Source organism: Centruroides vittatus, unplaced genomic scaffold (assembly GCF_030686945.1).
Source record: "Centruroides vittatus isolate TY-2023 unplaced genomic scaffold, ASM3068694v2 contig_134, whole genome shotgun sequence".
NCBI lineage: Eukaryota > Metazoa > Arthropoda > Arachnida > Scorpiones > Buthidae > Centruroides > Centruroides vittatus.
The window spans coordinates 2099649-2113754 of record NW_027120852.1 but is presented as its reverse complement, the minus strand read 5'-3'; the positions used below and the strand labels follow the sequence as shown (position 1 = coordinate 2113754).

At 31.3% G+C, this 14106-nt stretch overlaps 1 protein-coding gene across 4 annotated transcripts in view; it reads right to left on the bottom strand.

The window, feature by feature from the left end:
- The window catches only part of LOC136990759 (sodium channel protein para-like), a 476095-nt gene that overhangs the window by 293500 nt on the left and 168489 nt on the right, over positions 1–14106 (bottom strand). For all 4 annotated transcript variants that reach the window (XM_067289190.1, XM_067289191.1, XM_067289193.1 and 1 more), the window contains exon 10: positions 7591–7770. In XM_067289190.1, the coding sequence (XP_067145291.1) occupies positions 7591–7770 (180 nt within the window). The remainder of the gene's footprint in view (positions 1–7590; positions 7771–14106) is intronic.

Genomic DNA, 14106 nt, shown 5'->3' with positions numbered 1-14106 from the left:
GCAGTTATAATAAAATATTAATTTTAATTATATGAAAATAATCGCACAATATGTATTTATTTTTTAGAAAATACAAGGAAGTGGCACTTCCACCGCTTCCAATGATGGCATGCCACTGCATTTTATTATTCATAAAGAAATAAAGAAAAATGTGGATGTAATTTATGAACAGTCCCTTTTTGCTAATGTGTTAAATTTCACAACTGTTATAATTAAATCACATATCTATGTTAAATAAAAACAGCTGTTAAAAATAGGCAAAAACTTTCTGTTCAATCCAATATAACCTTTACTTATTAATTGTGACATCTGAGAAGTGTGTGGAAGCAGCAAAGACTGAATATTTTAAAGTGTCCCACTAAAAATCAGCTCATCTTGGCCAATTTTAAGTAGGACACTGTAAAATATTTATGTTTGTATTTATCTCAGTGCTGTTTTATCAGTAAGTTGTATGCATTCTCTTATTTGGATTATTTCAAACGCTACTGTATCTATATATATAATTGAGACGAGTTAATAATAATAATAATAATAATCAATGCAGAGCCCAAACAGTTAGGAGTTGAAAGTTGAAATTTGGTACACAGTTAGGGTACGTCACAAGAACACACACTAAGAAGGGATTTTTCGAAATTCCTCCCCACGGGGGAGAGGGGCAGGATTAAGGCTTAACACTTTCATCAACAATGGAAGTGTTACATAACAATGGAAGTGTTAAGAGAAAGCAACATGCAAGATGCAGATGCAGTTTTTTTTTGTTTTTGCAAGAAATCAAACATATTTTTAGTCCCATCTAAAAATTCTCTAATTAGTCTGGAAACAGGAGACCCAATTCTTGCATTCTGTGTAAACGGGTAAGGTTGACTATAACATAATAATCTTAATCTTTGCTATTGTTACTTTTGCCCGAGCAATGCCAGGCCTACCTGCTAGTTTAATATATTTGAACACCATATTCCTTTGTTAAATTATTAATGTGTTAGTTTAAACTTGATGAAGAACTATAACCATTTAGTTTAGTAAAAGTTTACTGCTATCTAGAAAAGTTGTTTTATACATTCTTTGAATTCTTATATTTATATCTGTTGCCATTGTAGTGGCATTCATAAATACAATACCCAGGTACTTAAATTCATTTACTTCCTCAATTACCATATTATTTATGTTAATAATTTTACTGTATGTATTGTGTGCTTGACCTCTAATTATCTTCACAAGTTTGATTTTTTCTGTTAATTTCTAAGCCAAATGTGCTAGCTCCTTTATTACTATGTGTAGTATTTTATCATAGATGGTAGTAACATATATAGTACTTCCAATATCATATCATCAGTAAATGCAAATACTTCAAATTTCCCATTGACATTAAGACTTGCTCTAACCTTTTCTAAATTGCTAATTGTTCTATGTATGAGTAAGTTAAGAAACCTATATTGATTCATTATGTTAAACAAATACTTTCTATTAATGCATCACTTCATCAAAAACTTTTAATTTAAATAAGATATATGGTAAACCAAAAGTCAGGATCCATCCCAATAAAGTGTAAAGCTATATTAAAGCTACTATTAATAATTAAATTTTAAGTAATAATGCCTATCTCTAGGCAGAACCGTAATAATATTTTTGGCACCCTTGGCAATGTATTAGTTTTTTTTAGTCCACAGCATATAACTGTTTGTGAGGCACTTGCCCCATTGCCAATGCATTGCTACAGCTCTGACTCTAGGCCAAATTACTTAACATTTAATTATTAATAGTAGCTTTAATATAGCTTGATACAATCTGGCAATCATTTGGCTTTGATTGAAATCATTTTAATCAGTACCACCCAGATTGACAAACTGTACCACACAGTAGTGTGCAGAAACTAATAGCCCAATTTTACCAGGCGAACAGAGTTCATGACAAACCACACAGTGGACAATTTCAATCCTTTGATCTTTACTCGATGGCATAATGCACAACCTACGATGGTAAGATTTGCAGTGAATGCTGTGTTCTTGTGCAGATATACAAATTTGAATATTGATAACACACACATTAATCATTACATGAAAACCAATTGCACTATTCAATTTGTGAGTGTTTTTTCGTGTGAAATGATGTGTCACATGACCCCCATCTCATTTACAATTTCTAAGTGACATTCAAAATAGTGTCCTTCAAGATTACTTCTGAGCTGTTACTATACTCCAACAGGTTTCCTCCATAGCCAGATGGTGTGATGTGGTTGTTGTTATGTAAAATTTTAAGTAATGCGTTGTGACACAATAAAATCAGTACAAACAAATTTTATTCAAAATCAGTATCTTAATCACAAAATCTTAATAAGTAACTAACACATAACCCATGATGTCAGCCAAAGAGTGTATTCCTGACAAACACTCAAGCATGGTACAAATAATTTAAGAAAAACTGAAGGCTTAATCTACCACAAGGAAAAGAAAGGTGGACTAAATAATTATAACTAATTATTAATACTAATCTTAAATTTAATATGCAAGAGGATTTTGACTGATAAAAAGAGAAAGTTAGAGATAAAAAGATAACAAAGGGTTACCAAAGTCTTTTGTTAAATCAAGTCTTTTTCAAAAATTGGTAGCATGTGTTCTGAAACTTTTTCATCTATCAAAACCCGAACGGGAATGTTTTCTCTTTATAAAACCTCCAAAAATCCGCAATGTCCTACAAAGTGTTCAATCTTGGCTTCTTAGACCACAAAGACTCTTGCCATACAATCACCATCTTCCTGCTACACCAAGCCAAGTGTCCTCTCTCTTCAAGCTCTTGTCCCTTCAAGGTTCCTTTTCTTCTTTTTAAGCTGACCAAAAAACCAGTTGGATTGGTTCTTACATGGAAAAAGAGGAGTCTACCCAAAACTGGTGTGCCTCCCTTTGGCAAAAAAAGTAGACAACTTCAAGATAATAGAAGGAAATGAAAACAAATATAAGGGAACAAAAAAATTATTGTTAACATATAAATTATGGCATACAGCCACAGTTAACAATCATCATTTATACTTTATCAAGATAGGATCCTGACTTTTGGTTCACCCTGTATATTCTAAAATGTATAATCTGGAAAAATCTCCAACAATATAGTTGCATAACTTTCCTGGATGTTATGAGATTTTATTTTAAATATAATTTTTATATTATTTATTATGATTAATAATATAAAAGTTATTTTTTAAATTGTGTGTGAAGTCATCTATTATAAGATTTTATTATAAAAACTTTTTATATCATTAATTGTTATTAAATGGCAAAAAGATTAATTTTGAGGGTAGTGATGAGTTTTATAAAAAATTTAACTGCCAATAATAAGTAAAATCTTTATTAAGTCTAACCGCTCTTGAAATATGATACATAACTCCCGTATCTCTCACCCTTTGCCCTTTTATTATCAAAATTTAATAGAATCAATGTCTCTTGTACAGAAGTTAACATGCCAAATTTTGTTTCCTAATCTTTAACCCGTCCTGAGAATTAAATAAAATAGAGACCAATGCACATGTGTGCATGTGCACATGCACGCACACACACACACACGTAAATTTTTCCTGGTTTTTTGACTTTTTTGGATTCAGAGGGTGTCAAAACATGGAGATACATGGAGATTAGCAAAAACTTCAGAGGTTCAAATCTGACACAATTCCAATACTTTCCCTTATTATGAATAGATAACAGTTGGGAAAGTAAAACTGGTTTCTTTTAATGAAAATAATACTGTTATACAGTTAACTTTTTGAGGAAATACATGTTTTCAGTTTGACTACAAATTAGAAACGTCTCTAATTCTCAGTCTGCTATTTTCTGCCTACTGAACTGAATAATTTGATAACCACACTACAACATAAACTTAAAATACAGTAATACTTTTAATTTATGAACGTTTTTAGTTGTTTTTATTGACCTTCTTCAGGATAAAATAGCAAAGAAGGTCAATAAAAAACAGCCAAAAACATTCGTAAATTAAAAATATCACTGCATTTTAAGGTTTCTATCAATAATTTGTTCAATACATTGACTCATATACTGTTACTGGATAAAATACTCCCCAACACCATTCCCATTTAAGCATGTCATTGTATCCAGTATTTGATTTATAACATTCAATTGTCAGCCAAATTTGTGACAAAAGCTTATTTTTGTCAAAAAGTCTATGCAAGTTATCTTGTAGTTGACCTATGAAATAAAAAGAAAAATTCTTCAAATGGGCCAAATAAAAGACTGAGCAACTCAGACAAACTTTTAATCAACTCAAAAAAAAAAAAAAAACATAAATAGAGATCAGATTTGGTCAGATCAGGTGCTTTCTTGTTATTCAGCAATCAGAAAACTGAAAAAATTGTCCACCAACCAAAGCCGAATATAATCAGGCAAGAAATGGCTATAATAAATTTAATAATTGCAATTATTAAATTTATTAAGAGATGGCGCCTAACATCTACTCTAATGCCAAATTGTCTATTAATTATTAATATTATAGCCATTTCTTGCCCGATTATATTTGGCTTTGGTTGGTGGATAGCTTTACATGTATCGGGTGTAGTAAAGATGTTTGATTACTGAAAAAATTGATTTACTTATTATGGAAATAATTTTACATAATGCATACATCCCTTCCTGTCAATGTCAAGTAACTGGTTCAACTATAAAAAGTCTGAAATATAGGGAAAAAAAACATCATGCTGCTATTGTCCAATGTGCCAAGATAAGTCAGCTCTTTTGTATAGAAAAGTTTTTTGACAAAATAGCATCAATTTTCATGTGTTTTAATGAAACTGTTTCAATTATTTGTATTGTTTTACTGTAAATAAACAATCTGCTATCTGATGTGTGAGGTTCCAGATGGGTCCGAACCATCACCAAATTCTCAAAAAATTTACTAGATTTAGAAGGCAAGAAAAAAAATGGTTGTAGCTAGATATGGATTTTGTTTATGTTAAAACATGACACAAGTCATAAACTGAGGAAAGAATGTAGTCCTAAGATCGACCATCTCTGGTTGGGAGATCAAATTCACACCTTTGAGTTTGACCTCTCCTGCAATCAGAGTCGGAATCTCGTTACGCTTAGTAACGAAGGAGCAGCCACTTGGAAAGCATAGAGGAGAGAAATCAACCAATTGAAATGGCCAGTCAAAAATAGAAAATAAATATAATCCTCGATCTTCAAGGACACTATGCACTCAGTCAGTTAACACACACAGTCAACACAGACAGAGTGTCAATGTGTTAAGAGAGAAGAGCAGTCACTCTTCACTGTAAATGAACAACAAATCTTGTGTTGCATCAACAAAAAAGCGAGACTGTCATCACTTTGCCTTGACCATCTCATTCTACTCGCTTAGTTTACGACCAGCTTCTTATCTACTCCATAAACAGCAACTTGTAGAGCTGCACCCATCGATCACCACAACTTCTCTGAGAAGCCAGAGGACACTTTTATCAACTCATCTCCTTCTGGAAGGAACTTAAGGAAACAGACTTTGGAGAAAATCGTGATCTGAGAACCACTGAACTTCAGGAAACCTTGTAAGCAATCTTGGGGTCATTCTTTGACTGATTGTCATACTTTCCCTCTGTTATATAAAATAGAGGCTGGGAAAGTAGAAAAATCAAGTATTTTATTGGACACATCATAAATCCACACCTAGATTTATGATCTGTTCCATCTTGATGTGTCATGCATGATAAGTGCCTCCTTATATGTCTTTGTGCAATGTTTTGCTTCGTTAATAATTTTTTTTACAGTACAATGTACTCATGACAGTTGCTATCAGTCACTTTATTGACTTTCACTGCAATTATTAAATCAATGATTTTTCTGGTTGAGATTTATTTCCTATTTCTGTCTTTTTCTTACCAATAGCTTCAATAGCTTTTCCTTTTGTCACACAGCAATGCAGGATAGACCCTACATTGCTGTGTGGCAAAACCATCATCAGCATTACTATTTTACAAAGATTACAAGTCTTTGAAAAATCCCACAAATCTCAAAGAACTATCTAGTTTCATTTTTCAGAAACTTCATATCATCATACCATATAGTCTGTATATCTATAATTGATGAATCAGGTGTTTCTTCTTTTTGGGCAGAAAACTGTAGCTCTGCTCAATAATTTCATCTAACTGTAAAAGTAACTCGTTTCCTTCCACTGATGAGTTGGTCTTAATTAATTTAATCACCAACACAATGGCACTAACATTGCAATTTATCATATCTGCCATTTAAAGTTATGTTTGAAAAAAATATGGCAATTACAAATACACAGGATCAAACAACAAGATTCAAATGCAAAATACAGTTTATAGATGTAACATTCAAACACAAAATATTTTCAAAACAAAACAAGTAATGCAACATAGCAGAATTTCATAATTACAAGAAAACAGACGTTAACAATAATAAAATTTAAAACATTTGATTTTTTATACAATATGTAAGCATTAAATGTATATTATTATTATTATTTCTAATAAAATATACATTTAATACATACAATACTAGTTCATACCTGGTTCAAATTACATTTGAAACAGGTATGAATTAGTTACTCTTGCAAATGATATAATTCTATCAAAGCTTATAAAATTGAATTTTTGGAAATAGAAAGTAGTTCTATATTCTTCCTTGGACTATCCTGAATATACGTACAAAGTTTCATACAGAAAGGTTCATCCATTCTCATACGATACTCAAACAACAGAAGAAAGATATATATATATTTTAGTTCACACTTGATGATGGAATTTCCCTTAAGTTGTATTTTTAAGTATTTTGGTAAATTTCATTAAATTTAAAAAAAATCCTTCCATAATGTTCTATTATCCAATCAGAAATGATGATCTAACAAGATACATCTCTACTCTTCTCAATTCATTTCACATAAAAACCAATAATAATAAAAAAATAATAATAGCTATCCAAATATTATATAATGAAAAAAGATCTTGAAATGTTGCTGAAATATTTTAGTCATTGTTAACTTTTAATTACACGGTAACAGTGATTCATTAACATATATCAGTGTTATCATTTAAGTGATTCTGCTGGTAAGAGCAAAATTTACATTTTATTTTATTTTGGAAAGACTGATTATAAGCTACCAATCAGTTATTGAAATACTGAAAAACTATACAATTTGCTTCTTCACCTACCAACATAATTTTTGCTTATGCAGTTTAGCTGTCTCAATGATTCTTACTTTCAATTGAAAATGTTATTAATTATATTCTATAAAAACAAAATACTATTTTCAAGAATATTCAAATTCATTAATTTGTGGATAATATATCATACATTTAAAAATTTGAGACTGATTGTGAAATCAAATAGCATGTAGTTATTTTCGAGAAATTTAGTCGTGAACTGTCACAAGAAAATTTATTTATTTTAACTTCATTCTCAAAGATTCAATTAAAATTTTAAGCAACATAAAGCTTTTAATATCACTGATGATAAATTCTTTACAATCAACCATAGCAAACTGCTGTAAAACTGACAGATCTTATATTAATACCATACTGAAAGATTTTAAAATTTGACTGAGTAATTTATGCACATTCATATACATGCCTACCTTCCTTACTTTGCCATTTATTTGTGATTTTGGTTCACCAATGCTATCTCCATCCACACTTTTAACACTTGCATCTTTATCTTCTGCACCTTTATCTTGTCCCACAAATGAATCGTAAGAGCCACAGGAAGACGCTGAAGAACTCTTTACTACGCCGACCCCTGCTTTTTCTTCTTCTAACTGTCAAACAAAAATTTATTTTATTCAATACAATTAAATAATTTAATAACAATCATTTACAACAGATGTATACCTCTAATAAAATTCTGTTTCATACAAAAAAATTAAAATGCAAAATCAACACACAAGTATCCAAAAGTTGAAACTTACACAAATTAAAACTAAACACCACACACACAGTCTTCCAGCAAATAATTGATTCTAATGCATATTATTTGCTGAAAGACTTTGTATATGGTGTTTAGTTTTAATATGCAAATTGTAACTGAAAAACCAAATTATTTACAAAATAAAAACAACATATATACAGTATATAAGGTAGTTTTTATTTTTAGAAATTCCATCTTTACAACATTTTGCCGACCTAGAACCAGACTTCTAACTCTATTTCGAGCTCGGGTAAAAAGAAATAAGACGGGCGATTCTATGACGCAGATCCCTGTATTATTATCATGAAATAATAATCAGAACAATTTTTAATTCATTGTTTTTAAAAATCTTAATAACTAAAATGTCTTAGGAGTTTTAGGTTTTATCAGAAGTTTTAATTTACATCTCATGTAAAGATAATTGATGTTTTAGTTTGGTAATCTGTATTTCACAAACAAGAAAAATCTTACCTAGTCTTTAAATAATCATAAAATATATCCATAAGTCTAATGAATACAATTAGTTAACTTAATTTTAATTAATTAACTTGCAACATGTGTTGCGTATCTTAGCTGAAGATAGAAAATTAAATAAGCCAATCGTTTGATTTCAAACATACTTTAATACGTAAATGATCAGTTTTAAAAATTCATTTATTTACATATATATTTGTGTCTGGAGTCATAGGACAAACCTTGTACATGTAAAGAGAAAACCCCACTCTATCCAAGAAAGATCTTATTAAGAATTACTGGTTCGTAACATACTACAGTAGAGACTCGTAAATCGGAACCCCGGTAATCGGAATCGCCAGTAATCGGCACAATTTTCAGTCGGACTGTGTCGTGCTGAATCGAACGTTTTTGATACTAGATTTACTTCTAAAGTATAATTTTCATGTTTTTATATTCTTCAATATATTTATTTTGTTTGTACAAAATGCAGAAATAATTTTTAACGATACGATAGCCTCGATTATTATTATAAAAATTTTCGTTAGGCTTAAAATTGACGACATTTATCCAGGCATGGACACTCTAGTACCAACACTTGCAGCATCTGTGATTTGACTAAAGACCCTGACCACGTCATATACGACTGCATCAGGCTAAAGAGGGTAAGGCTGGACATGCAAAACATGTGTCAGAACATTGGATTACAGTGGCCTGTATCTAAATCCACGTTAATTAATAATGTAAGTCTTTTTGAAATATTTGTAAATATAATAAGTTTAAAAATAAGAAAGTTTAACTAGAATAAATGTAAGTAGTGTAAGCTTCACACGTCCAATCTAATTTATATTAAACTCTGGTATCATGGAGGTAACCATTGTTGCGCATTTTATTTTCAATGTATATATTATCTTGTATATTTTAATCATCCCTATGTATTTTTAAAATTCTCTGCAAAGCTATGTAATGCAAAGAGATAACAAAAAGGAACTGCCAAAAGGTTGGGTCAACTCGTTGTGTATATATGGATGAACAATACAATACAAAGTTGCACACAAACAAAATAAAAGCTTTATTTTCCTTTTTTGTGTGGTTCTCCGTACACTTGGTTCTTTTGAATCCTAACTATATATAGTTCCTTTTTGTACAATACAGTTTGATTGGTCCTTTCATATGAACAAAGACTGGTGACACGTGTCCGCAAAATATTCCCAAAATAATATATCTAACTTAAACTAACTTACATACTAAAAAAACAAAAGAGGAAAGAAAGGAAGATGAAATGAAAGACTCAAAAATTGAAAAGAAACAAAGAGAAAGTTGGTGAGTACCCAGGCCTTTCGTAGATCTCCAAATTTTCTCAACATCGGGGCTTATACTCAATTCGTCTTTTCCTCTGTCCTTTTCTATATCAAAATCAGAAAATCCCGATGTATTCAGAAAGCTCTCGATCTCAGCAACAGTACTGTCTGTTTGTTTCCCTCCAAAACGACCTAATCACACTCCATCCTTGTCTTACTCGGCGTTGACTTCGACTTCTTTCACTTTTCATCTGCTCTTCTCAAACGCTATCTCAAGAATGTCCGTTTTTCTTATCTGCCACCCTCAAGGCTTTTCTTTACTTTTGTTCCTGGAACGGTTGCCCCACCCATAGGGAAAGAATGAATGAGAAAGTTCTAGGAAACAGTGACGTGGAGGACAAAGGATTGAGAAAAGTATAACTTATATTTAACCCCTATGTATGCAGACATGGCATACCGCCACACTCTGACCTACTCCAAATGGCAAGTTCTGACAGAATGAAATGAAAAAAATGAAATAAATGTCCCATGCTACTCAGGGAAAGGTACCCCATCATTGCATGTCTTCAAGCAGACATCACCTGGTCCTAAAGACAGCATACTTCTCGAGAGTAAAGAACTGTACATCAGGCTGATCAACACTTATCCAAAAAATCACTCCTGTAAACTGCTTTTTCCAGTCCTCCATTTGATCCAGCACCAAGCTGTGCTATATTTCCTGTGCCTTTTGGCAACCAGCTCACTGTATATATTGTATCATCGTGTCTTTAGATGTTGTTTGTACATTTGTAAATATTTTGTATTCATGCTTGTACTCTTGTATTTTTTTTACACCTTATTGTATATGTTTCTTAGCATTACAATTCTACATTTCAAGTTTATCTGTTTTACTGATTTTGTAACTTAGCTATATTTTACATCCTTCTGATTAGTTGTACTTTATTGTTTTGTATTTTAGCTTTATATTTTTAATTATCTGTATATATCTAACTTTTACTCCATATACTATAACTTGTACTCAATTGTATTTTAATCTCTGTACCATTCCCCTTATCATGTATTTCTTATAACCGCAATTGTGCTAGACGATATTGGAGATGATGTACTGTACCTTGTACATTTGTGAATAAATAATTGATTGATTGATTGATTGATTTATGTATGGATGTTTGTGTGGAGAGGCATGATTTTGTTCACCCTCTTTGAAGCTAATAACTCCTGTGCTTTTTGTCGAAAATTTCTGAAATTTTACATGGAGGTTTGTTTATTAGGGAAATTGGTGCTATTAAATTTCTGTGATTAAAAGTTGAGGGGGTGGGGAGATAAAGGGGGTCATGTGTATCTCCAGTAGAGTTGGACATAATGACAATTTTACTAGTTATTAGCATTTACAATTCTTTATAAAATCCATCCCTACCCTCAAAATTAAGCTTTTTGCCATTTTATAATTAAAACTATAAAAAGATTTTAATAATAAAATATCATAACCGATGGTGCCATACATGCAGTTTTAAATGTTGCTAGGAAAGTTAATCAACTTGATGCTGGATTTTATTACTTATTATCCATCCTTAAAGGTTGCTTTCCATGTTTCTTTGTCTGCCATTAAGACATACTTGTATAAAGACTTAATTTCTTTCAATAACTCTGCTTATCAATGTTTATTTTCTTTTTAATACTCCTGGCACAGGTTGTTGATGTTCTCCACTATGTGTTTTGCAGGACTTCAAAATGGTACTTTGACAAATGATGTCTTGTAACAAACAACTTGATTCTTTTGTATAAATAAGATGTTTAAGTTGTAAATCAGGTATACTTTTGGAAAAATTTGTAATAGAGTAAACTACTTTGTAATTTTTGAACATCTCCTTCTAGACTCGTGTAACTTCACGCTGTCTTCTGGACTTTTCTATCAGGCCTGTGGATTCGGAGTCAGGAGGAATTTCTGGCCAGGGAAGTCGGAGTTGGAAAAAATCCGTCAATTCCGACTCCATCATGTTTTTGTTTTCCACAGAAAAATTAAAACATAAAAATAGCCACGAAAAATTTCACTCCTAACGTGATTTTATAGTAAAAAATTAGAATAATATGAAATAATTTTAAATAATTATATCATTAGAGATACTTTATTTGTCATTTTATTGCATTAAAAACAAGCTGTAATGAGACACTCCAGTCTCCAGAGTTTACAACTATTTGACCTTCAGCCAGCTATTCGGTGGACTTTTGTGGGACTTCCTCATGTAGACTTCAAGGAGAATCAGTGTTCTAGTAGGGTGTGCAGTAGTTCCAGGAATAATCCCAATTAGAATATGTGCTTTTTGGTCATTACTAGTATCTCTCTGGGGGGAGACTGACTTACTTGTCAAAGTTAATTCAGGATTCGTACTTACATCATTTTCATCCAACCCGAGTTAACTCAGAAAAAGTACTTAAGCAGTTTTTACTTCAATTCTCAAGTTCAGATTATTTTACTTGTGACTTGTAAGTATGAATTATATTTATCTACATATTATTTTTAAGAGTTATACCTGATTTTATAAACTTAAATATTGTTAGATACCTAATTACCCTTTCAAAATTTCACAATGGAAAAGAATGTGTTTTCAAATTCAGTCTGCAGTTTTTGAATATTATACTCTTACAACGGATGGAAAATATTATCAGTGTAAATGCATTGTAGAAAATAATGATGTGGAGCAAAGTTAGCACTTTTGCTAGTTTGAAAAAAAAATGCGCCTAAAGAGCAGGTAATTTAAAAAGACATTTGCAACGTCTACATCCTAAAATTCTACAAGAAGTAAATGAAAAAGATGACAGTAGAAACACTTTATCTATTTTAAAATTAGAAAATGTTCAAAAATTTAGTTCAGTACAAACACAAGTATGCAAATCCTGCACTTCGGATAAAGTTACAGTAACAATGACGAGTGCTAAATTTAAAAATCTCATAATTGAAATGGTGGTGAAAGATAGTGTGCCTTTAATCTTTTTTCGTGACTGGCTTTTTTAGGCTTAAATGGCAAAATGGCAAGAAAACTTGGAGTTTCACTACATAGAGAAAGCATCAGCAGAAGACTTATAATTGAAGAGGCTGTTTTGAAAAAAGTTGAACTTCGAAAAAAACTGAAGGATTGCTTGATATTTATTAAAATGGATGCATACACTCACCATCGAGTGAATTATTTTGCAATTAATGTTCGATTTATTGAAAAAATAATACGACTGTTACGAAGACATTAGCAGTAAAAGACATTATGGCACATCACACAGGAGAAGTTGGTTCAAGAGGTATTAGAAGATTTTAAAATTAAAAAGGAGCAATATTTTGTGTATTGCAACAAATAATGCTTCAAATATGTTACAAATAACTGAGAAAATGAATCGAGATAATGAAAATGCATTAGAAGACATTGATGAAATATTTGCCATTGACTTACAAAGCAAGCCTATAATAAAAAGAAAGGAATACACCTATCCCTCGATTTACACGGAAGATAGGTTCCTGAGAAAAACGTGTAAATCAAATTTGTATCTTTTTGAATGTAAAACCGTGTAAATCGAAAAGTATGCAAAAAACGCATAATTTCGTTGTTTATTAATTATGAATTTTTTTCAATTTTTTAAAGGTACATAAATCAAACAAAAATATTGAAAGGCAAAAAAAATATATATTCTTTTATTAATTAAATACAAAGTACAAAGGAACAAATAATAAAATCTGAAAGATTCATAAAAATGTAATGTAATTGTGTAATGTAATGTAATGTAATGTAAAAAATGTAATTAAAAATAATGTAATCGTTTGTTACTTATGAATATGAAAAATTAAAATTTTCTGGTTTAAAACTATGTGCAATGAATGCAACTTCGTGTGTATGGGAGAGTACCCTATATCGGTTTATCATTTACTATTTGACGGATTGAAATAAAAATGTCACCTAGTATCCTAAATATCAACTATAACATATAATTAAGGTGGATTGGAATATAGATGTAGATTATAGAAAATAATAAAAGTTAACTCACGCCAAAGTTGCATATACTTCTGATAAGTAGCACTGAGTTCAGCGTTAACGTAGATTCTTCTTTTTACTGCAAGTACTTTCGACGAAAAATTACGATCGTCGTCTTCAGGCGAATGTGGAAAGAACAAATTTGAAAGAGGCACGTGCCGAACGTTCCAAACTGATAACGGAAGATTTTCGTTGGCGAATTTTTAAAAATAATGTATTCTTTTAGCATTCGGTAACTTCGCTGGTTCGAAGGAGATTTTAGATCGGCACGATTGACGGTGCATGCGCTAAAAAGCACACACGCTACATGTGCGCTTGTCGGCGTGTTTGAGTGTTTATGCGCTTGTAAAGAGTGACCCAAATTTCGGGCAAGTCCAGGGTGGGGACGTTGCATGCCTCTGCTGTTATTGTGAGGAT